General features: G+C 43.8%; 1 protein-coding gene across 3 annotated transcripts in view; it reads left to right on the top strand.

Annotated features, from left to right (window-relative positions):
• The window catches only part of LOC140426800 (matrin-3-like), a 169,514-nt gene that overhangs the window by 55,750 nt on the left and 89,396 nt on the right, over window positions 1-24,368 (top strand). For all 3 annotated transcript variants that reach the window (XM_072511987.1, XM_072511988.1, XM_072511986.1), the window contains exons 3-5: window positions 14,343-14,404; window positions 15,432-15,470; window positions 21,415-21,521. In XM_072511987.1, the coding sequence (XP_072368088.1) occupies window positions 14,343-14,404; window positions 15,432-15,470; window positions 21,415-21,521 (208 nt within the window). The remainder of the gene's footprint in view (window positions 1-14,342; window positions 14,405-15,431; window positions 15,471-21,414; window positions 21,522-24,368) is intronic.

Here is a 24,368-nt window from a genome sequence, read left to right as displayed (position 1 = left end):
TCTTGTAAGGAGAGGTGTGTTTGTTGGTTGGCAGTTCCAGATATTTGTTGTTCAGGCAGAGGACTTGGCGGGTACTTGCTTCAGAGCCAGAGCTTGTAAACAACCGTAAGGTTATCTACCAAACAGGCTGAAAACAATTCCCTTGAAGGCAGCTCGGTCACTTGTAGGTCCATGCAGTGATGTGCACTGCAGCGTGCTAGGACATAGGTTTGAATTTGTTGTTCACCTGCTTCGGGGGCAACGTACACCGTTGCAACTGCTTATTTATAGCAGTACTTTGCTCAGAGGCCTCTTTCCATTGATGTATTCTTCTGACAAATGTCAGCCATGTAACCAGGATGTTGTGATGGTACTTCATTTTAAGTCTTTGTGTTCATACCTATGTTGTAATATCTGCATCAAGCCATCTTAAAAAATAAAATGAATCTAAAGGAGAATTTAGGATATTGTGAAGTTTTGGAACCAGATTACCCCAGGAAATAGTTACTAGTGACGAACATTAAGGGGAGTCTAGGTAAGCACATGAGGGAGAAACAATTCAAAAAAAGTACTCCATTCCCTAGCCACTGACATCAGCATGGAGAGAACAAAGCAGCATGGAATTGTGCTGCAAGAGCCATTTAGCTATTTACACTCCCTGATCTTCCTGTAACCCTGGATATTGTCCCTCTTCAAGTGCTTCCCAAATTCCCTTGGAAAGCCCCAGTTTAATCTGCCTCCAGCGCACATTCAGGCAGTGCATTCCAGATTGTAACCGCCAGCTGTGTGAGGATTCTCATTATATCTTGGGACACTTCAGACCTGAATCCTCTGCTTCACAACCCCTTTGTCAAAGGAAACACTTTGCTTCTATTTCTATTGTCCTGACCTCTCATGATTTTGAACGCCATTCCTCTCGAACTGCCCTTTAAGGAGAATATCCCAAGTTTCTCCAGTCCACTCAGATGCTGATGGCCGTCATCCTTGGAACCATTCTTGTCAATCCTTTCTGTACTATGAGTAAAGCCTTCACATTATTCCTTAATTCCAGAGCCCAGAGTTGGACACACTGTCCAATTTAGGCCAAACCAGTATTTTATAAAGTTTCATCATAACCTTTTGTACTCTTATTCTCTGTAAAACTTAGGATCCCGTGTTCCGTGTCATTTTCTTAACTTTCCCCACCCCTTCAATGCTTTGTGTGCCAATAACCCCAGATCTCTTGGTTTCTGCACCCCCTTTAGAATTGTACTTATTTAGTAGTAGATCTTATTCTTCTGATCTCAGTGCACATCTTGCACTTTTGTGTTAAAAAGCATATTTTGAAAACTTCAATCAAATCACTTGTTAATATTCTAAATTCCAGAGGATACAACCCTGGTTTGTGTAACCTTTTAAAAAATTTAACCCTCGGATTCCAGGTATAATTTTGGTAAAATTCTCTCCCAAGAAACAGTTTCTCGTGTGTAATGCCCAGAACTACTGGCAGTGCTCCAGGTATGGTTGAACCTGGGCTTTGTACAGGTGAAAGATGACTTTTATCTGCTTGTGCTCCAGCCTTCTTGACGTATAACGGCTGGCATTCTGTTGACCGTTGATTATTTTCTATACCTGTTATTTTCTACATCTTTTCATGACACCTGATAATGATCTTGATACCTGAACCACCAAGGCTCTTTGGACCGCCACTATTCTAGCTTTTCAGTATTCTAGCTGTTCACCATTTAGAAAGTACTCTGTTCTATCTTTTTTTTTGCTTTACCTTTTTAGGCCCAAAGTGCACAACTTTATCCTTGTCTACATTGAACACTTTGCCACAGTTTTGCCCATTCACTTTACCTAACAAAATCTCTTGCAATGTCAAGTTCCCTACACACTGCTTACAATGCTGCATATCTTTGTATCATCAGCAAATTTGGATATGTGGCTTTCTATCCTGTTAAGTCGGGGGTCAGCGCCCTTTCGCAAATGGTGGGTCAAGGCTTCATTTATTCACAGTAAAGTTTCACTGTGGCAGTAATTTAATGTTAATAAGGCCTCTATAGAGTTACCATTACTATACCAATTTAATGTAATCATTGTTGTGTTTTCCAATGTCCAGCACATAGTTGGAGCACCACAAACCAAACACACAGCATTAAAATGGTTCTAAAATTGAAGGGATTTCACTTATTTTTCAATCAAGAGCTCTCCTGACAGCAAGTGCTGCTGCTGACCGTGGGGCAGCTTCTGGGAAAGGAATTGGGGCCATACTGTTTACCGAAGCAGCAGCATGGCAATTCAATGAAATTGACACCAACAGATTGGCTTTAACAAGGTGGAACACTTCGATTCCGATTATTTTTAAGCCTTTTTGTCAGGTCTGCTCAGACTGGACAATAATCTCGCTTGTCACTGAGTATCATCTCATGTTGCCACTGAAAATCATGTCGTATTGCCACCTTTCACACGTGCCGGCCCCTAATCTAAGGCACTAATAAATATGGTGAGCGTTTCAGGCTCCATTAGTTTCTTGTGGGGCGCTGTTATTCGCAGTCTGTCAATTTAGCCCTTCTATTTTTCCTGCCAAACATCCACTTTCCTAGCCTGGTGTGCATTCTGTCTTCAAATCTATGAAGTTCAACTTTAGCTAGAATCATAGAAGTTTACAGCATGGAAACAGGCCCTTTGGCCCAACCAATCCATGCCGCCCAGTTTTTACCATTAAGCTAGTCCCAGTTGCCCGCACTTGGCCCATAACCCTCTATACCCATCTTACCCATGTAACTATCTAAATGCTTTTTAAAAGACACAATTGTACCCGCCTCTACTACTACCTCTGGCAGCACATTCCAGACACTCACTACCCTCTGAGTGAAGAAATTGCCCCTCTGGGCCCTTCTGAATCTCTCCCCTCTCACCTTAAACCTATGCCCTCTAGTTTTAGACTCCCCTACCTTCGGGAAAAGATGTTGACTATCTACCTTATCTATGCCCCTCATTATTTTATAGACCTCTATAAGATCACCCCTAAGCCTCCTACGCTCCAGGGAAAAAAGGTCCCAGTCTATCCAGCCTCTCCTTATAACTCGAACCATCAAGTCCCGGTAACATCCTAGTAAATCTTTTCTGCACTCTTTCTAGTTTAATAATATCCTTTCTATAATAGGGTGACCAGAACTGCACACAGTATTCCAAGTGTGGCCGTACCAATGTCTTGTACAACTTCAACAAGACGTCCCAACGTCCCAGCTAGAAGTCCCTAATAATGACATTTTTTAAATCAAGTGCCTTCTGGAGGTCCATATAAGTAAATCCGTAGACATTCTCCTACCCGCTGCTTTGGTCACCTTCAGAAAGTTCAATCTGATTCATCAGACTTGACCTACATGTTTTAAAACCATGCTGGTGATCTGGCCAGGAGTTGTTCATTCACCCTAAATTTCAGTCTCTGGTAATTTCCTGACAATGGATGGTAAACTAACTGGTCGATAATTCCCTGATTTTACCTCCCTCAATTTTCATGTGCAATTTTCCAACCTAATGGAACATAATGTGATTTTAATATCCCTTGTAAGTTTACTTTCTTACTAAGTAGCTGTTTTGCACCATTTGCTGTTTTTATCTTTCCCATTCACCAGGATGTGTTTTTTTGCATTTTTGTATGCTTTATCTTTTAGGCTTATGTCGTCTTTTCCCTCCTTATTTGTCCTTTGCTGCCTTTTCTAGCAAGTAAAGCTCTTAGCTCTTGCCGCTTGGGGGTATCAAATGATTCTATATCACTTTACATTCACTTTAAATTTGTTTTGGAGCACCAACCCCACTTACCTGAGCACTTGCCTAATGTTCTGTCGTTTTACCCATTAACAGATTTGTGCTGTTTACTCTGGGTGTTTTCTATTTCTTCCCTTAGAAGTCAGACTTAATTGAAAATATTAGAATCTTTTGCATTTCTGTCTTTCAAAACACTGCAATGAACTTTAAGCATGTAATGATTTGTATTAACTAGATGGTGACGCATAGTTGAGTGAGCTGTTAACTATATCTGGCTCATTACTTATTTATAAATCTACCTGTTGGCTTCAGGACGTATTGGGGTAAAGAACTACCCTACACGCAATCAAGAAATTTGCTGTCCTCCTGATATGCTTCTTTGCTCACCCCTATCTATGTGAAAGTTAAATTGTCCAATCTCTACATTTGTATAAACAAACAAAATGCTACGGATGCTGGATTCTGAAATAGCCACAAGAGAATGTTAGAAAAGCTCAGCCGGTCTGGCAGCACCTGTAAGGAGAGAAAGCAAAGTTTAAAAAAAAAAAGATATTTTATTCCAAACTTACACAATATCAACACAATACACAGTCCAACAGGGCATAGTTAAAAAAAAAAAAAATGTAAAGTACCCAATTCATTTTTTCCCAAGTAAGGGACAATTTAGCGTGGCCAATCCACCTACCCTGCACATCTTTGGGTTGTGGGGAGAGACCCATGCAGACACGGGGAGAACGTGCAAACTCCACACGGACAGTGACCCAGAGCCGGGTTCGAACCTTGGATCTCAGCGCCATGAGACAGCAGTGCTAACCACTGCCACCGTACTGCCTGTGCACCTGCATATGTCTAAACTCAGTTCCCCTCGGGAACTTAAACCCCCCGCAGCTTGCCCAGTCCAGCAAACTTCCCCTCCGAAAACATGTCCCCAACCCGCCCGACTTCCCATAGATTCCATCCATCCCTCCTGGCCTAAACCTATGGTTCCCACACAGTGGAGTCAACACCGACATTTTATTCAACTTAAAATGCCTCCTCAATTGGTTCCATATACTTTTTTTTAAAAAAAAATTTACTCAGAGTACCCAATTCATTTTTCCAATTGAGGGCAATTTAGCATGGCCAATCCACTTACCCTGCACATCTTTGGGTTGTGGGGGCGAAACCCACGCAAACATGGGGAGTATGTACAAACTCCACAAGGACAGTGACCCAGAGCCGGGGTCGAACCTGGGACCTCAGTGCAGTGGGGCGGCAGTGCTAACCACTGCGCCACCGTGCTGCTCATCTGGTTCCATATCCCAATAGTCAACTTCACCACTGGATCCCCCATGTACCTCCCTGGGGCTAACGGCAATGGGGATGTCACCAAACTAGAACCCCTGCATGACAACTCATCCACCCTAATACAGCAACACCTCACCTTCTCCACATTCGCAACCCTGTAATAATGCATCAGATTCAGGAGCGCCAGCCCTCCTTTCTGCCATTGTGGCAGAGCCTTCTTCTCCCTCGGTACTTTCCCCTCCCGTATGAACTTTGAAATCAGTGCCTCCACCCTCTGGAAAAATGCCTTGGGGAGAAAGATTGGGAGGGTCTGAAAGACAACAGGAATCTTGGCAGCACATTCATCTTTACCACCTGCATCCTCCCTGCCAATGTCAAGTGCAAAGTATCCCACCTCTTGAAATCCCCTTTAACCTCTTCCACTAATGCTGTTGGGTTCCACCTATGCAGCATGGCCCACTCATGCGTTACCTGGATCCCCAAATGCCTGAACTACACTTGCCACCTTAAATGGTTGTGCCCCCAGGTTGGCCCCTCCGCCCTGGCGCATTCACTGGCAACACCTTGCTCTTCCCAATGTTTAGCTTATACCTGGAGAAGGCGCCAAATCTCTCCAAAGGCCAATTAGTCTGCCCATACTCTCCAGCGGGTCCGGCACAATAGGCTGCCTGCACTCAGTGACAACTGGTCTACTCCATCCTCCCCCCCCCCCCCCCCCCCCCCAAACAAAATCCCTTGCCACTTCACCGACCTCTGAAGGGGTCATTCGCCAGTGCGAGTGACAGAGGGCACCCCTGCCTCATTCCCCAATGCAATCCAAAATACCCTAGCCACAGATCACGCATACAAAAGTCAAAGCCACACCACAACTGTCGGCCCGAACCAAAACCTACCCAGAATTTCAAACGGATATCTCCACTCCACCCGGTCAAAGGCCTTCTCCGCGGGCAGCACGGTGACACAGTGGTTAGCACTGCTGCCTCACGGCGCCAAGGTCCCAGGTTCGATCCCGGCTCTAGGTCACTGTCCGTGTGGAGTTTGCACATTCTCCCTGTGTTTGCGTGGGTTTCACCCCCACAACCCCAAGATGTGCAGGCTAGGTGGATTGGCCACGCTAAATTGGCCCTTAATTGGAAAAATGAATTGGGTACTCTAAATTTATATATTTTTAAAAAGCCTTCTCCGCATCAATGGACACAATAACCTCCGGTGCCCGCTCCCCTGATGGAGCCATAATTACAGTCAGCAGCCCCCAAACGTTACTGAAGAGCTGCCTACCCTTCATAAAACCCACTTGATCCTCTGAGACCACCTCTGGCACACAGCCCTCCAACCTATACGCCGACAACTTTTTCCTTCTTTCACGTCCATGTTCAACAAAGAAATGGGCCTATAGAACCCACACTTCATTGCGTCCTACCCCTTTTTCGGAATGAACAAAATTGACGCCTGTGATAACACCTCACCCATCTCCACCATCTCACTGAATGTCCCCAACAAGTGGGGCAGCCAACTCTGTCACAAATTGCTTATAAAACTCTGCCAGAAGGACGTTCAGCCCCGGCGACTTCCCCGACTGCATTCTATTGGTATTACCCCTCCCTTAGCCCCAAAAGCTCCTCCAGTACCTGCTTCTGCCCATCCTCCAGCTCTGGGAGCTCTAACGCAATGTTTTTTAAACTTCTTCTGGGGGCCCATTTTAACCAAACGGCTGACCTTCGCGACCCGGCATTTTCTCTTACCTTGTTTGCTGCAGACAGAATGGGGCAATTGCGCCCAAAGTACATGACGTCGACGTTCGGGGGGCCTGACCTCTCTGCCTCGCTTCAGGCAGGAACATTACATTTAAATTTTAAAAAGAATCTTCTCCTGTGTCTCCGACTGAAAATTTGCGTGCAACAGCGGCAGCAGACGGCTTTTAACAATGCCGGCTGTGAGCGGCCTTCAAAATGACGGCCAAACCATATAGAAAAATGCGGACGCACTGCACATGTGTGCCCATTCACCGACGAGCGGGCACACATGCGCAGTGTGCCCACATTTTTTAATATGGTCGCGGCTGTCATTTTGAAGGCCGCTCACAGCCGGCATTGTTAAAATCCGGCTGCTGCGTGCGAATTTGCGCAACCGGGAGCGCCGCGACGGACGGCTCTGCGACCCGCCCGCAACCCACCCGCAGGCCGCGACCAGACTTTGAAAATGCCTGCTCTAACCCATCCAGAAACTGTCCCATAACCCCCGCCTCTCCAACTGGCTTGGCATTGTACAACTTCTTGCAGAACCCCTGAACACCTCATTTATTTTTTGCACCTGACACCAACTCCCCCCTTTCCGCCCTTAACTGAAAAATATCCACAGGCGCCGCCTAACGCTGTAACTGATGGGCCAACATATGTCTTGCCTTTTTCCTTCGCTCATACTGCACTCCACACACTCCTACTGCACCCCCCTCGCCCTCTGCAGCTGCCCCACCACCTTGCCTGTCGTCAACCGATCAAACTGCCCCTGCAACGTCTTCCTTTCCGCCAACAACTCCTTTGTAGGGGCCGCTGAGTATCTTCTATCTACCTCAACTACCTTGTCTAACAGCCGCTGGTGCTCCTTCCTCTTCCTATCCCTATGCACCTTAAATGAAATAATCTCACCAAAGCTTCCAAAAACGTGGCCACGGACAATTCATTGTTCCCTCCACTCCCTTCGGCAGACCCACAATCTGCAAGTTCTGTCGTCCTGCTCCTCCAGCTTCGACAGCAGTGACTTGCATTGATCTCCCAGGATCCCCACCTCCGCCTCCAAAGAAACAATCCGGTCACTCTGGTCGGACACCACCTTTTCCACTACCTCATCGTGGATCTCTGCCTCCCGCGCTTCGAGGCACTTTTCCACCCGATCCAGAGGGCCGTGAACAGGTGCCACTGCTCCCTCAATCGCCTTTGACCAGTCACTATACATCTCCTTCCTTTGCTGCCGAAATTCCTCCTTGATGAAGCTCCTCAATTTCTCCATCTGAAGCTTGATGACCCTCCCCCTCCGCCGTTTTCACAATTGGTGCTGCGCCATTTGTCTCCTCCAACTCCTTAGCCAAGTTCCGCACTCTTCTGCTGGATCTGATAGCCTTCAAACAGGCCATTTCAGGGGAGAACTGCTTCCCCTACACTTTCCATTCCACCGTTCTACCAAATCTACCCAAAACACGGGTGAAAAAGGCAAAACCAACACTCGAGCCGGAGTTGCCCCGTATGTGCACTCACTCCACGGCTGCCACTGGAAGCCTCTTCGAGAGAAAGCAGAGTTGACATGTGTCCTTTTGGCTCTTCAACGAAGAGATCCTGCTTACAAAAAATGCTATCTGTCCCCCTAATTGTTGAATCCCCACAACTGCTATATTAGGCTTCCCCTCCTTCCACCTTTAAACAGCCTCATACTCCAAGGTGCATTGGTTCACATTTTGGCCGACATTCAAAACGTTTTTATCTATATTCTCACAGGGCCCATTGAATAGAATCAATTGTAGAACTGCAATTTGCACTTTCAGAAAGCATTATTCTTAACCTGATATATCTGGATGTTGAAAAACAGTTCAGTGCTCAGTGCTAAAATTCAGCCTAAAGTATAGGTTATCAGAATCACAGTGCTGGTCGCAGTTTATTTTGGCATTTGTGTGTTGAAGTTCCCAAATAAAGGAGCTTGTTCTTAGTTTACATATTGTCATCTCTGGAAGTTGCATGACTGAGGAAGAATGTTTTGTGGTGACATTATGAAACTCATTTTTGAACAGAAATTCAAACTTTGCCACCAAAATACCTGCCCACTATTTCTTCCACTTGATTCTCTTTCTGACTTGGTACATGTATAACTTTGTTTAAAAAAAAGACTATTTGCGTTTGTTATTCTCTTGCCTCCATTGGGGTTCAAAGAATTAAAGGAGTTTAGAATAAGCCACTCTTAAGGGCGGCATGTGGCTCAGTGGCTAGCACTGGGGCTACGCCGCTGAGGACCCAGGTTCGAATCCCGGCCCTGGGCATTATTGCATAGAGTGGTTTCACAGGTCAGCGCAACATCGAGGGCCGAAGGGCCTGTACTGCGCTGTAATGTTCTATGGGTCACTGTCCGTGTGGAGTTTGCACATTCTCCCCGTGTCTGCGTGGGTTTCACCCCCACAACCCAAAGATATGCAGGTTAACATGGATTGGCCACGTTAAATTGTCCCTTAATTGGAAAAAAAAAAATTGGGTACTCTAAATTACAAAAGTGAATAAGCCACTCTATGCAATAATGCCCGTGAATTTCTTGAAGGCACTGTCCCTGCTTGATCTCAACTGCCCGCTCCATGCCCTCTGCCCCTGCACTTTTCCAGTTCGGTATTCAATGTTTGTATTTATATTTATATTTTTTTGTAATAGATAAAGTGAGGATTACCATAAATAATGATAATTAATGAAATTCTGTTCTACCGTTGCTATTAATTATGAAATCCACACAATTCTGAATAATATTGTGAAATAGTTTAAACTAGGTTAACCTCCGTTTAATGTAGACTGTGCAGTCAGAATTTGTGTTTTCTTACTACCCACGATAAGTGTGTTTTGCAAGTGAGTTATTGTTGTTTGCCGTCAGAGTTATTGCCCCAATTTAAATAATTCCAATAGCAAGCTTTTCGTGAATTTAGTAATAATCTTTTATTGTCACAAGTATGAAGTTACTGTGAAAAGCCCCTCGTCGCCAAGAAAGGTTATTTATTATAACACACTTGCTCAGAAGGTTTAAAACATAGAGACTCACTCTATTCATCCACATTATCACTCACACAGATTAGATACAGATTAGAGAAAAACAATACAATCATTATATGGTTGTCTTGGTTTCTCTTTCGTGGCAGGCCTTCAGCTTCAGTTGATGCTTTAGTTGAATTGAAGGTCTTCCACAACAAACGGTTTTCAGTAAGTTCTGAAGCCTCTTGCCATTTTTCTTGGAGATTGGTTCTCAGGTGAACTTGATGTTGGAGCAGGTTATGGAAATTCCTTCTATGGTTGTTTATTATCTTGGACCAGATTACCTATTACCTTGGGGCCAGTGGGCCGATGAATGGCAGATGGAGTTTAATTTGGATAAATGTGAGGCGATGCATTTTGGTAGATCAAATCAGGGTAGGACGTACTCCGTTAATCGTAGGGAGTGGGGGAGAGTTACAGAACAAGAGATATAGGCGTACAGGTTCATAGCTCCTTGAAGGTGGAGTCGCAGGTGGACAGTGTGGTGAAGAAGGCATTCAGCATGCTAGGTTTTATTGGTCAGAATATTGAATACAGGAGTTGGGATGTCTTGTTGAGGTCGTAAAAGACATTGGTAAGACCACACATGGAATACTGTGTTCAGTTCTGGTCACCCTATTGTAGGACAGATATTGTTAAACCAGTAAGAGTGCAGAAAAAATTTATGAGGATGCTACTGGGACTTGATGGTCTGAGTTAGGGGTGATCTTATAGAGATCTATAAAATATTGAGCATAGATAAGGTAGATAGCCGACATCTTTTCCCAAAGGTAGCAGAGTCTAGAACTAGAGGGCATAGGTTTAAGATGAGAGGGGAGAGATACAAAAGAGACCAGAGGGGAAATTTCTTCAGAGGGTGGTGAGCATCTGGAATGAGCTATCAGATGCAGTGATAGAGGCGGGTACAATTTTGTCCTTTAAAAAGCAGTTAGACAGTTACATGGGCAGGGTGGGTATAGAGGGATATGGGCCAAATGCGGGCAAGTGGGACTAGCTTAGTGATAAAAACTGGGCGGCATGGACAAACTGGGCCAAAGACCTGTTTCTATGCTGTAAACATCTATGATTCTTGGACACTTAATTGACTTGCAACTGGTGCTATGGCTGCCTAATGGATTTTTTTGCAGAACAGCTTGCTATTTTAAAAACAAGCATGTAACAGGTCACATGGTAAGAGAACCACGTCCAAAGTCGTTTTCTGGGTGGAGAGGTCAATTATATATCTTGTGTGAAAGTTTTCACGCCATGAAAGACCCATTCAATTTGAAACTATCCTTTTGAATCCGTTTTGGGAAAAGGCACTTGAGTCAACATCAGTCTGGAAAGTTCCTTTTGTTCCCTCTTGAGATGAGTGTTTCAATCAACAAGTCAGGTAACCCTTGGGTGGCCATCCTTTTGAAGCATTTAAAAAAAGTATTAATTGAATATTCTGGACTTGGTTTGGGAAGATAAGTGGTTAACAAGTCTATTCATTGTGGTTTGTGAAGGGAGTTAAGGAAATTGAATCCTATTGTGATTTTCTCCTTCATACTACATCCCTTCAAGATCTTGTATTGTGGAATGTTGTGTGATATCGTAGGATGTGATCTCCATAAAATTGGTGAGAATATTATGCTCCCACAACATTTGAACATTTAAAACAGAATTTGACTTATTCAGTTCCCATAAAAGATTGGCAGCTAAACGTTCCAGGATTTAGATGTTTCAGGCGGGATAGAGGGGGATGTAAACGGTGTGGCGGAGTTGCGCTACTAGTTAGGGAGGATATCACAGCTGTGCTACGGGAGGACACCTCAGAGGGCAGTGAAGCTATATGGGTAGAGATCAGGAATAAGAAGGGGGCAGTAACAATGTTGGGGGTTTACTACAGGCCTCCCAACAGCCAGCGGGAGATAAAGGAGCAGATAGGCAGACAGATTTTGGAAAAGAGTAAAAACAACAGGGTTGTGGTGATGGGAGACTTCAACTTCCCCAATATTGACTGGGACACACTTTGTGCCAGGGGCTTAGACGGGGCAGAGTTTGTAAGGAGCATCCAGGAGGGCTTCTTAAAACAATATGTAGACAGTCCAACTAGGGAAGGGGCGGTACTGGACCTGGTATTGGGGAATGAGCCCGGCCAGGTGGTAGAAGTTTCAGTAGGGGAGCATTTCGGGGACTGACCACAATTCAGTAAGTTTTAAAGTACTAGTGGACAAGGAGAAGAGTGGTCCTAGGGCGAATGTGCTAAATTGGGGGAAGGCTAATTATAACAATATTAGGCGGGAACTGAAGAACCTAGATTGGGGGCGGATGTTTGAGGGTAAATCAACATTTGACATGTGGGAGGCTTTCAAGTGTCAGTTGAAAGGAATTCAGGACCGGCATGTTCCTGTGAGGAAGAAGGATAAATACGGCAATTTTCGGGAACCTTGGATAACGAGAGATATTGTAGGCCTCGTCAAAAAGAAAAAGGAGGCATTTGTCAGGGCTAAAAGGCTGGGAACAGATGAAGCCTGTGTGGAATATAAGGAAAGTAGGAAGGAACTTAAGCAAGGAGTCAGGAGGGCTAGAAGGGGTCACGAAAAGTCATTGGCAAATAGGGTTAAGGAAAATCCCAAGGCTTTTTACACGTACATAAAAAGCAAGAGGGTAGCCAGGGAAAGGGTTGGCCCACTGAATGATAGGCAAGGGAATCTATGTGTGGAGCTAGAGGAAATGGGCGAAGTACTAAATGAATACCTTGCATCAGTATTCACCAAAGAGAAGGAATTGGTAGATGTTGAGTCTGGAGAAGGGTGTGTAGATAGCCTGGGTCACATTGAGATCCAAAAAGACGAGGTGTTGGGCGTCTTGAAAAATATTAAGGTAGATAAGTCCCCAGGGCCTGATGGGATCTACCCCAGAATACTGAAGGAGGCTAGAGAGGAAATTGCTGAGGCCTTGACAAATCTTTGGATCCTCACTGTCTTCAGGTGATGTCCCGGAGGACTGGAGAATAGCCAATGTTTAAGAAGGGTAGCAAGGATAATCCAGGGAACTACAGGCCGGTGAACCTTACGTCAGTGGTAGGGAAATTACTGGAGAGAATTCTTCGAGACAGGATCTACTCCCATTTGGAAGCAAATGGACGTATTAGTGAGAGGCAGCATGGTTTTGTGAAGGGGAGGTCGTGTCTCACTAACTTGATAGAGTTTTTCGAGGAGGTCACAAAGATGATTGATGCAGGTAAGGCAGTGGATGTTGTCTATATGGACTTCAGTAAGGACTTTGACAAGGTCCCTCATGGTAGACTAGTACAAAAGGTGATGTCACACGGGATCAGGGGTGAGCTGGCAAGGTGGATACAGAACTGGCTAGGTCATAGAAGGCAGAGAGTAGCAATGGAAGGATGCTTTTCTAATTGGAGGGCTGTGACTAGTGGTGTTCCGCAGGGATCAGTGCTGGGACCGTTGCTGTTTGTAGTATATATAAATGATTTGGAGGAAAATGTAACTGGTCTGATTAGTAAGTTTGCAGACGACACAAAGGTTGGTGGAATTGCGGATAGCGATGAGGACTGTCAGAGGATACAGCAGGATTTAGATTGTTTGGAGACTTGGGCGGAGAGATGGCAGATGGAGTTTAATCCGGACAAATGTGAGGTAATGCATTTTGGAAGGTCTAATGCAGGTAGGGAATATACAGTGAATGGTAGAACCCTCAAGAGTATTGAAAGTCAGAGATCTAGGTGTACAGGTCCACAGGTCACTGAAAGGGGCAACACAGGTGGAGAAGGTAGTCAAGAAGGCATACGGCATGCTTGCCTTCATTGGCCGGGGCATTGAGTATAAGAATTGGCAAGTCATGTTGCAGCTGTATAGAACCTTAGTTAGGCCACACTTGGAGTATAGTGTTCAATTCTGGTCGCCACACTACCAGAAGGATGTGGAGGCTTTAGAGAGGGTGCAGAAGAGATTTACCAGAATGTTGCCTGGTATGGAGGGCATTAGCTATGAGGAGCGATTGATTAAACTTGGTTTGTTCTCACTGGAACGACGGAGGTTGAGGGGTGACCTGATAGAGGTCTACAAAATTATGAGGGGCATAGACAGAGTGGATAGTCAGAGGCTTTTCCCCAGGGTAGAGGGGTCAGTTACTAGGGGGCATAGGTTTAAGGTGAGAGGGGCAAGGTTTAGAGTAGATGTACAAGGCAAGTTTTTTACACAGGGTAGTTGGTGCCTGGAACTCGCTACCGGAAGAGGGGGTGGAAGCAGGGACAATAGTGACATTTAAGGGGCATCTTGACAAATACATGAATAGGATGGGAATAGAGGGATACGGACCCAGGAAGTGTAGAAGATTGTAGTTTAGCCGGGCAACATGGCTGGCACGGGCTTGGAGGGCCGAAGGGCCTGTTCCTATGCTGTACTTTTCTTTGTTCTTTAATTGTAAAAATTAAAAAAGAATTATCATACTTTATTATCTATTAGCTCTGTGAAGTCACAAAGCTTGTAAATTTTCTTCTTGCAAATTGGATTTTAAAGTCCTGTTGATATGTTTCTTAATGTTCTTTTTTTCTTTTCTTTACAGGAGTGGAACCAGCACAAAAATAGTACAACACACATACGTCTTTGTGACCTCCTTGTGGAAATGTATGGAGATTTTTTTTTTTTGCTGATATTGTGCAGTATAGTTTTACTAACTTAAGCACATTAATCAACCACATTATTGTTGAATTGTGTGGTTAGTTAATTATACCTGGTTCCTTATAGAGATATAAAATAAGGGTTTGTTGGAAAATATTATGTGTAAATATTTTACATTGGGGTGGGGAACCTTTTTCTTCTCAAAGATCACTCCGACATCGACAGAATCGGTCAGGGGCCACACTTACACATGAAAAATATCGCAGCTTCTGTGTGCCATTCATAGCACTCCTGAAATTCAGCTCAACCTTTTGTTTGTTCTTTCCCATTCTCCCTGTATTTCTTCTTTCCCACTCTATCTGGCTCTCTCTCACTCCTCACCCCCCCTGCCTTTCCCCAATCTCACCCCCAGCCAGGGCTGTGACTGAACAACCCAAGGCTCTGGCCAACTCACTCCGAGGATACATCTGTGCTTGGAGCCTGGGACTCTTCCTCAGTTTGCAGGGACTGAGCCGCTGCCCTGGGACATCAGTGGATCTGGGAGGGTGGGGAGTGGATCAGCTGCCGATGGAGCCAGGTGTCCTGCACCCTTTCTCCCCTGCCCTGGGTTACTCACTCTTCACCCAGCCGACAACTTCCTGTCCTGCTCCTGGATCTAAGGCTTTGTTCTCTACTCAAACACTGGGCCTTTGATCACTGCAGCCAAGGCTCAGGCATCAGAACATGGCGGCAGCTGGCCCAAGAGGCGGCATGTGAGGGGTAGGACCGGATTTTGAAATCTCTCCGCAGGCCAGATCGGTCCCGGGGCCAATGGTTCCTCACCCCTGTTTTGCACCATGGTTTGAGTCATCCTGTGGTCATGATGTATTCTTCAGCATCTGATTAGTTCTTTGAAGATGTAAAGTTGAGATGCATGTGATATGTACTTAAATAAATTTGAAGTATCAGCTGTTCATTTCTGATAATCATTATATAATTACTGTATGTTAAATAATGGGGGCTTTGTTGTGATTTATAATATCTTCATTTCCAGATATCCAGAATGGAACCCAGACGCCTTCCCACCCCAAATGTAAGTGTTCACTCCATACATACACAAGTGATGTTTGAATATTTGTTTTAATTCAGTGACTTTTTTTCGTGAAGGTACTGTGGGAAAGGTGCTTTCCACCTTTTCTAGGTCCTGTGTCCCTGTAAGAGTTTAAATATTGAGTTTTCATCAATCTTTCAGGTATAGCTAAATAAATTAATGCGCTATAGTTGGCTTTTAGGGTATCTATTTCAGATAGTGTTGAGAGAATTTGTAAGGCTCAACATTATCAAGCTATGTTGTCAATACAAAGTGATAGTTGGGATGACATCTCATGCACTATGGTGGTGGTGGCACTTCTCAGGATTAGAAACTGATTGTTTGACGTTCCATAGTCAGTTGTGAACATAAGTGTTGCTTTATCAGTATAGCCTAGGTGCAACAGCATCATTAGCCTGATTTTACATTGTGTTGCTTTTCTCTCTATCATTTGAATCGAGAAGGGACCATTGTTGAGGATAAATAACATAGTGTTCTGTTTATGACAGAAAGATGCAACCTTTTATTTCTTGCAATGCAAACTAAAAATGTTTGCAGAAAGTCAAATCATCAAGTAACATTTATCAAAGCGATACAATTAATCACAATCAAATGGTTTGAAGCTAGCATCAATGAGCAAATGTTATGTTTTGCATTAGGACCCTAATGTCCTTGACAGGGCAGAGCTCAGCAGTAAAACCAAGTTTACTAAGGGAAACAAAGCTTTTTTTACGCATGCATTCGTGGGTTAATATATGGAAGATTATTTCAGAGATGACATATAAGCCACTATATTAAACAGTTTTTATGATTTGGTGTGAGTAATATTTATTATGACCAGTTCTTTTTGAACAATTTGGAGGCGGAACAAATGAGAATGTTAGATTATATACGACAATGACATTATAACAGTAGTCGCCAAAAGTAGAACAAAGAACAATACAGACAGGAACGGGCCCTTCGGCCCGTACGGTCATGATGCCAACCTTGGCCAAACCCTCAGCACTTCCTTGTGCCGTATCCCTCTATACCCATCCTTTCCATGTATTTGTCAAGATGCCTTTTGAATGCCATTAATGTATCTGCTTCCACAACTGCCTCAGGCAACGCGCTCCAGGCACTCACCACCCTCTGAAAAAAAACCTGCCTCACACATCTCCTCTAAACTTTGCCCCACGGACCATAAACCTATGCCCCCTGGTGACTGCCCCTCGACCCCGGGAAAAAATGCCTGCCCATTCACTCTATCCATGCCCCATATAATCTTGTAGACCCCTATCAGGTCACCCCTCAACTTCCATCATTCTGATAAAAACAGTCCAAGTTTATTCAGCTTCTCCGCATAGCTAACACCCTCAGACTAGGCAACATCCTGGTAAACCTCCTCTGCATCCTCTCCAAAGCCTCCACATCCTTCTGGTAGTGTGGCGACCAGAATTGTGCACAATATTCCAAAGTGCGGCCGTACCAAGATTCTATACAACTGTAGCATGACTTGCCAGTTTTTATATTCTACGTCCCATCCAATGAAGGCAAGTATTCCGTATGCTTTCTTGACTACCTTGTCCACCTGTGTCGCCACTTTCAAAGATCTGTGGACCTGTACATAAGTACACAATAAGAACTAGGAGTAGGCCATCTGGCCCTTCGAGCCTGCTCTGCCATTCAATGAGATTATGACTGATCTTTTGTGGACTCAGCTCCACTTTCCCACCCGAACACCATAACCGTTTATTCCTTTATTCTTCAAAAAACTATCTATATTTATCTTGAAAACATTTAATGAAGGAGCCTCAACTGCTTCACTGTGCAGGAAATTCCATAGACTCACAGCCCTTTGGATGAAGAGATTTGTCCTAAAATCAGTCCTAAATCTACTTCCCCTTATTTTGAGGCTATGACCCCTAATTCTGCTTTCACCCGCCATTGGAAACAACCTGCCCATATCTATCCCATCTATTCCCTTCATAATTTTATATGTGCCTATAAGATCCCCCCTGCATGCTTCTAAATTCCAACCAGTACAGTCCCAGTCTACTCAACCTCGCCTCGTAATTCAACCCCCTCAACTCTGGGATTAACTGAGTGAATCTCCTCTGCACACCCTCCAGTGCCAGTACGTCCTTTCTCAGGTAAGTAGACCAAAACACAATACTCCAGGTGTGGCCTCACTAACACCGTACACAGTTGCAGCAAAACCTCCTTAGTCTTAAACTCCATCCCTCGAGCAATGAAGGACAAAACTCCATTTGCCGCCTTAATCACCTGTAGCATTTGTAAACCAATTTTTTGTGACTCATGCACTAGGACACCCAGGTTCCTCTGCACAGCAGCATGTTTTAATATTTTATCATTTAAATAATCCCAATTTGCTGTTATTCCTACCAAAATGGATAACCTTACATTTGTTAACACTGTACTCCTCTGCCAGGCCCTAGCTCATTCACTTAATCTATCCAAATCCATCTGCAGACTTCCAGTATCCTCTGCACTTTTGCTTTACCACTCATCTTGGTGTCGTCTGCAAACTTGGACACATTGCACTTGGTCCCCAACTCCAAATCATCTATGGAAATTGTGAACAATTGTGGGCCCAACACTGATCCCTGAGGGACACCACTAGCTACTGATTGCCAACCAGAGAAACACCCATTAATCCCCACTCTTTGCTTTCTATTAATTAACCAATCTTCTATCCATGCTACTACGTTACCCTTAATGTCATGCATCTTTATATTTATCTTCAGATCTATCTGACTTTCTATATTCCTAAGCCATTTACAGTATATTTCCCCTCTTATGTTAGATCTACTAAAATGCATTACCTCTCATTCATCCGGATTAATCTCCATTTGCCATTTCTCTGCCCAAGTCTCTAACCTATCTATGTCCTGCTGTATACTCTGACAATCCTCAACACTATCTGCCACTCCACCAACCTTGGTGTCACCTGCGAACTTACCTTCAGACCAGCTACGTTTTCCACCAAATTGTTTACGTATACTACAAACAACAGTAGCCCCAGCACCGATCCCCTGGAACACCACTAGTCACAATCTTCCATTCCGAAAAACACCCTTATACTGCTACCCTCTGCTTTCTATGACTGAGCCAGTTCTGTATCCATCTTGCCAACTCACCTCTGACCCTGTGTAACTTCACCTTTTGAACTAGCTTGCCATGAGGCACCTTGTCAAAGGTTTTACTGAAGTCCATGTAAACAACATCCAACACCCTCCTCATATCAATCATCTTTGTCACCTCAAAAAACCTGACCAAGTTAATGAGGCATGATCTGCCCTTCACAGAACCATGCTGTCTATCGCTAATGAGTCATTTTGTTTCCAAATGGGTATAAATCCTGTCCCTGAGAATTCTCTCCCAATAATTCACCTACTACTGACGTGAGGCTCACCGGCCTATTGTTTCCAGGATTATCCCTGCTACCTTCCTTAAACAGCGTTACCACATTAGCTGTACTCCAGTGCTCTGGGATCTCACCTGTAGCCAATGAGGATACAAAGACGTCAGTCAAAGCACAGCAATTTCCTCTGTTGCTTCCCTCAGTATTCTGGGGTAAATCCCATCAGGCTCAGGAGATTTATCTATCCCTCGTTATCCAAGGTTCCCAAAACTTCCCATACTTATCCTTCGTTCTCTCAGGAACATGACTTACCTGAATCCTAATCAACTGTCGCTTAAAAGACTCCCACATGTCCGATGTTGATTTACCCTGCAACAGCCGCACTCAATCCAAATTCTTCAATTCCTGTCTAACGTTATCGTAATTTGCCTTTCACCAGTTTAACACTTTAACGCTAAGGTTACCTTCATCCCCATCCAAAAATACCCTAAAACCTGCTGAATTGTGGTCACTACTCCCAAAAGGATCATCCCCTACTGAAACCTCAACCACGTGTCTAGGCTCATTCCCCAATATCAGGTCCAGTACTGCCCTTCCCTAGTTGGACTATTTACATATTGCATCAAGAAGCTTTCTTGGATAAAACTCTCAAACTCTGCCCCATCCAAACCCCGAGCATTAAGTGAGGCCCAGTCAATATAGGGGAAGTTAAAATCCCCTATCACAACGACCCTGTTACTTTTGCACGTATTCAGAATCTCTACCTATCTGCTCCTCTATCTCTTGTTGGCAGTTGGGGGGGCCTGTAATAAACACCCAACATTGTGATCGCCCCCTTGTTCCTGAGCTCCACCCAGATTGCCTCATTGTATGAGCCTTCCGGGCTGTCCTCCTGCAGCACAGCTATAATATTCTCCTTAACCAGTAATGCTACTCCCCCACCTCTTTTACATCCCCCTCTATCTCTCCTGAAGCATCTATATCCTCCAACGTTCAGCTGCCAATCCGGCCCTTCCTTTAACTGCGTTTCTGTGATAGTCACAACAAGTAGTTCCAAATACTGATAAATGCTTTAAATTCATCTGCCTTGCCTGCTTATACCTCTGGCGTTGAAACAAATGCACTTCAACCCACTGCGTTTGAGCAGACAGGGTGATGTTGTTCTCTTATCTTGTTCCCTATTTCCCCATCAGTTCTTAAACCTTCTCAGCTAACGCTCTGGCTCTCACCCCCCCCCCCCCCCCGGCATACTAGTTTAAATCCTCCCAAGTGACTAGCAAACACCCCAGCTAGGATATTGGTGCCCCTCCAGTTTAGGTGCAACCTGTCCTTGTACAGGTCACACCTGCCTGGAAGAGATCCCAGTGGTCCAGAAATCTGAAACCCTCCCTCTTACACCACCAGTTTAGCCACATATTTAGCCACGTATCTTCCTATTTCTAGTCTCACTGGCTCATGAGCAATCCTGAGATTACAACCTTAGAGACCCTGCTTAGAGATCACTCTTCCTGCCGATGTCGTTAGTACCTATTTGTACTACGACCTCTGGTTGTTCACACTCCCCCTTCAGGATGTCCTGTGTTTGTTCACAGACATCCTTGACCTTGGCACCAGGGAGGCAAAATACCATTTTGGAATCTCTTTCACATCCACAGAAGCAGTCATCTGTGTCCCTTACTATAGAGTCCCCTATAACTATCGCTCTCCTGCACTGCAGCGCAACAGAGTTTAATCTATTAAAGTTTGCACAGATTGGTTACTGTTACATTTATGATGTAGTGTATGTTATGTGTAAACTGTGTAATTGATGCTTGAAGAGTACCTACAGTGCAGAAGGAGACCATTCGGCCCATTGAGTCTGCACCGACCCTCTGAAAGAGCACCCTACCTCGGTCCTATCCCCGTAACCCCACATCTTTGGATACTTTAAGGGGCAATTTAGCATTGCTAAACCACCTAACTTGCACATCTACGGGCTGTGAAAGGAAACGGGAGCACCCGGAGGAAACGCACGCAGACACTGGGAGAGTGTGCAAACTCCACACAGTCACCCACGGTCAGAATTGAACCCGGATCCCTGGCATTGAGACAGCAGTGCTAACCCGTGCCACCCCAATGGACATGACATTTAAAACATTTGGAGTAAAGTACTTGAGTTCTTTATAAAACTGTTTTTAATTCTGTTTGCAGAATTTTCAAGCAGTAGATTTTTCTCAAACCTTGGAGAAGACCCTGCATTTCCAAAATTTTATTGACTTTAAAAATGGCATTTGAGTCCATAATATCTTGCTGCCTCACATTAGTGAGCAGCAGCTTCTCTGCATAAGAGGAAGGACTGTAAAGACAGCTGAATTATGAAACCTTCTTTAACCAGCCTTAAGACACTTGTCATTGCTCCACCTTGTTGTTTCAATGTAACCAATTAAAAAACTTTATATTATATTGCATAAAAGTAACAGCTATACAGACACTTTTTGCTTTCATTGTTTTTGCATTTGGATTGATGTTATGAAACTACATATATTTCATAATTTCTGAATTGTGTGTATAGGTATGAACTTAAAGTTTCTTCATTGCTTCCAGGGCCGATCCGCTGGTTTTACAGTCAACAAACCTGGCTCCAGGTATTCTGGGTCCCCCACCATCTGGATCCTTCCTTCCATCCAACAGAGGAATGGAATCCCATGGGCGTAAGAGACATCAACTCTTTTATTACATTTTGTAGTTAAAGGGGACAGAGTAATTTTCAGTATTGTTCTGAGTGCTGAAAACTAATGTGCTTTGCTGTCTCTTAAGTAATTCATCTTTGTCCAGATGAGAAAATTTATGATGGGAGAAAACAATGCAGCAGATTTAAGCTTCTATCTGCAAACTTAAATGTAGTTATTGCAAAAAGCAAGTTGGAAGTATAGTCCCAACCACTCAAAACATCCACCGTTAAAAGCTTATTAGACAAAAAGTGATGATATACTTTTTACGTTTAAAGTTAATTTCACAGTTGCCTGTTATAATTTCATAAGTGTTTCATTTATTTTTGTTAGAAATAGCTGTATCATGTTTGCATCTTGTTAAGGTGCACCAAATGTAATAAAAACAACCTCTGGCAATCTTAAGTATTTAATTAAGAGTATTCTTTTAGAAAACCTTATTTTTATGCCATTGAAATTATAGCTGATATAATTTTAAACTAAATACTGTCTCCATTGCCCAAAGTGACTTGTTTACAGCTGTGGGTGCAAAAAAATGCTAGGTAATCTTGCAAAGAGTAAAATCTTTTGGACACTTCATAGTTTATTGCACAGAATAAGTCTTGCATTAGCTTAGACTAAATTATTTCTGTTCGCTCAGGAGACTATTGATCAGTTATTTTCTCTTATTTTATTCCTACTTATGGAAGCGATAAAGGGTTCTCTTGTGCTCATGTTTAGGTTAATAATAATGTTAGTTTAGACAGTTACTGCACATCAATATTACTTGTGTTATGATTTATTTGCGTTGGCGTGCTATACGAGCTATTGTGCACAGTGGATAACTTATTTTTGTGTGAAAACATTGCATTTGGGAGTGGGACTATAAAAGTAAGCAGATGCACTCGTTAAATGCTGTTTGGTGAAGGAGGTGTTGGAGGCGTTGAAGCGCATCAAGAAAGATAAATCCCCTGGACCTGATGAAATGTATTCCAGGACGTTGTAGGAGGCTAGGGAGGAAATTGCCGGTCCCCTAGCTGAGATATTTGAATCATCGAAAGCCACAGGAGAGGTGCCTGAAGATTGGAGGGTGGCAAATGTTGTGCCCTTGTTTAAGAGGGGCTATTGGGATAAGCCTGGGAGCTGCAGACCGGTGAGCTTTACTTCTGTAGTGGGTAAGTTGTTGGAAGGTATTCTGAGGGACAGGATCTACAGGCATTTTGACAGGCAAGGGCTAATTAGGAAAAGTCATGGCTTTGTAAGGGGAAAGTCATGTCTCACAAATTTGATTGAATTTTTTGAAGGGGTAACCAAGAAGGTAGATGAGGGCAGTGCGGTCGACATTGTCTACATGGACTTTAGCAAGGCCATTGACATGATACTGCATGGTAGGTTGTTGCAAAAGGTTAAATCTCGCTGAATCCAGGGTGAGGTAGCCTGTTGGATACAAAATTGGCTTTCATGGGTCGGTGCTGGGTCCACTGTTTTGATTTGGATGAGAATGCAGGAGGCATGGTTTGTAAGTTTGCAGGTGGCAGCAAGGTTGATGGCATAGTGGATAGTGAAGAAGGTTATATAAGATGGCAACAGGATCTTGACCAATTGGGACAGTGGGCCGATGAATGGCAGATGGAGTTTAATGCTTGTCTCCCACCACCTGGAGGTTCCCCTCCCAGTCACTCACCACCCCGCCTTGTAACTATATCGCTGTTCCTTCACTGTTGCTGGGTCAAAATCCTGGAACTCCTTCCCAAACAGCACTGTGGTGTACCTACACCTCAGGGACTGCAGCGGCTCAAGAAGGCAACTCACCACCACCTTCTGAAGGGCAACTTGGAATGGGCAATAAATGCTGGCATAACCGGCGACACCCACATTCCGTAAATGAACAATAATAAAAAATGTAAGCAAGGCAAGAAAGAGAAATTGAAAGATTAGAGATAGGAAAGAAAAAATGAAGTTGAACACTTTAGTCTGAATCTAAAACTTAAATATGTAAATGATTGCTGATCAACTCATCTGAGTAAGTATTTCACAAATGGAATCATAAAATAGTACATTGAAGAAGGCCACTCAGCCCATTGATATTACAGTGGCTGTTTCAAAGAGCAATCCAATTATCCCACACCCGTACTCTTCTCCCATATCCCTGCAATTTTTTCTTCAGTTCTCTTTTGAAGACTCATTAAATCTATCCACCAGCCTATGGGGCAGTACATTCCAAATCCTCACCAGTCCTTGCATTAAAAAACGTTAATGTTGCCTCTGTTTTTTTTTGCCAATTTATTTCAGTGTCCTCTAGTTATCAAGTCCTCAAATAATGGAGACAGTTTCTCTTTATTTATCTAAACCATCAAAATGTCAAATGCTTTTACGTAACATAGTCTTAACTTTCTCTGGCCCAATTATTATTACAATACAAGTGTGTTTGCTATTTGTACTTAATGTATGCTCATCCACGTAACTGTAATTCCCCTTTCCTGGAGGCCATAACTTTAGGATTATTTCCTCATGAAGGGCAAAGAACATTGAATCCAAAGCTAACACATTATGGGCACCTGCAACAGCTGAGGAGCTTGGTACCAGCAACAAAAGCTGTACGTCCAAGATGCACACAACAGATAGACGCAACTGTTCCACACAACCACAAAAGGCAACTCAAGAGTCCAGATAAACATTAATGACTATTTTAGGTTTAGTCTGTTTTGAGAATCAGACCTAGATTACTCAGATGTAAGATATGAAAAAATTCTGCATTTATTATGGGCCAGGGTTTAGAGAACACCAAAGTATCATGGAGTTCACCTGACCCACAACTTTAAATAGATTCTGGTTATGGGGAGCACAGGG

This window comes from Scyliorhinus torazame, chromosome 7 (assembly GCF_047496885.1).
Source record: "Scyliorhinus torazame isolate Kashiwa2021f chromosome 7, sScyTor2.1, whole genome shotgun sequence".
Classification (NCBI taxonomy): Eukaryota; Metazoa; Chordata; class Chondrichthyes; order Carcharhiniformes; family Scyliorhinidae; genus Scyliorhinus; species Scyliorhinus torazame.
This window is presented reverse-complemented; position numbering and strand designations above follow the sequence as displayed.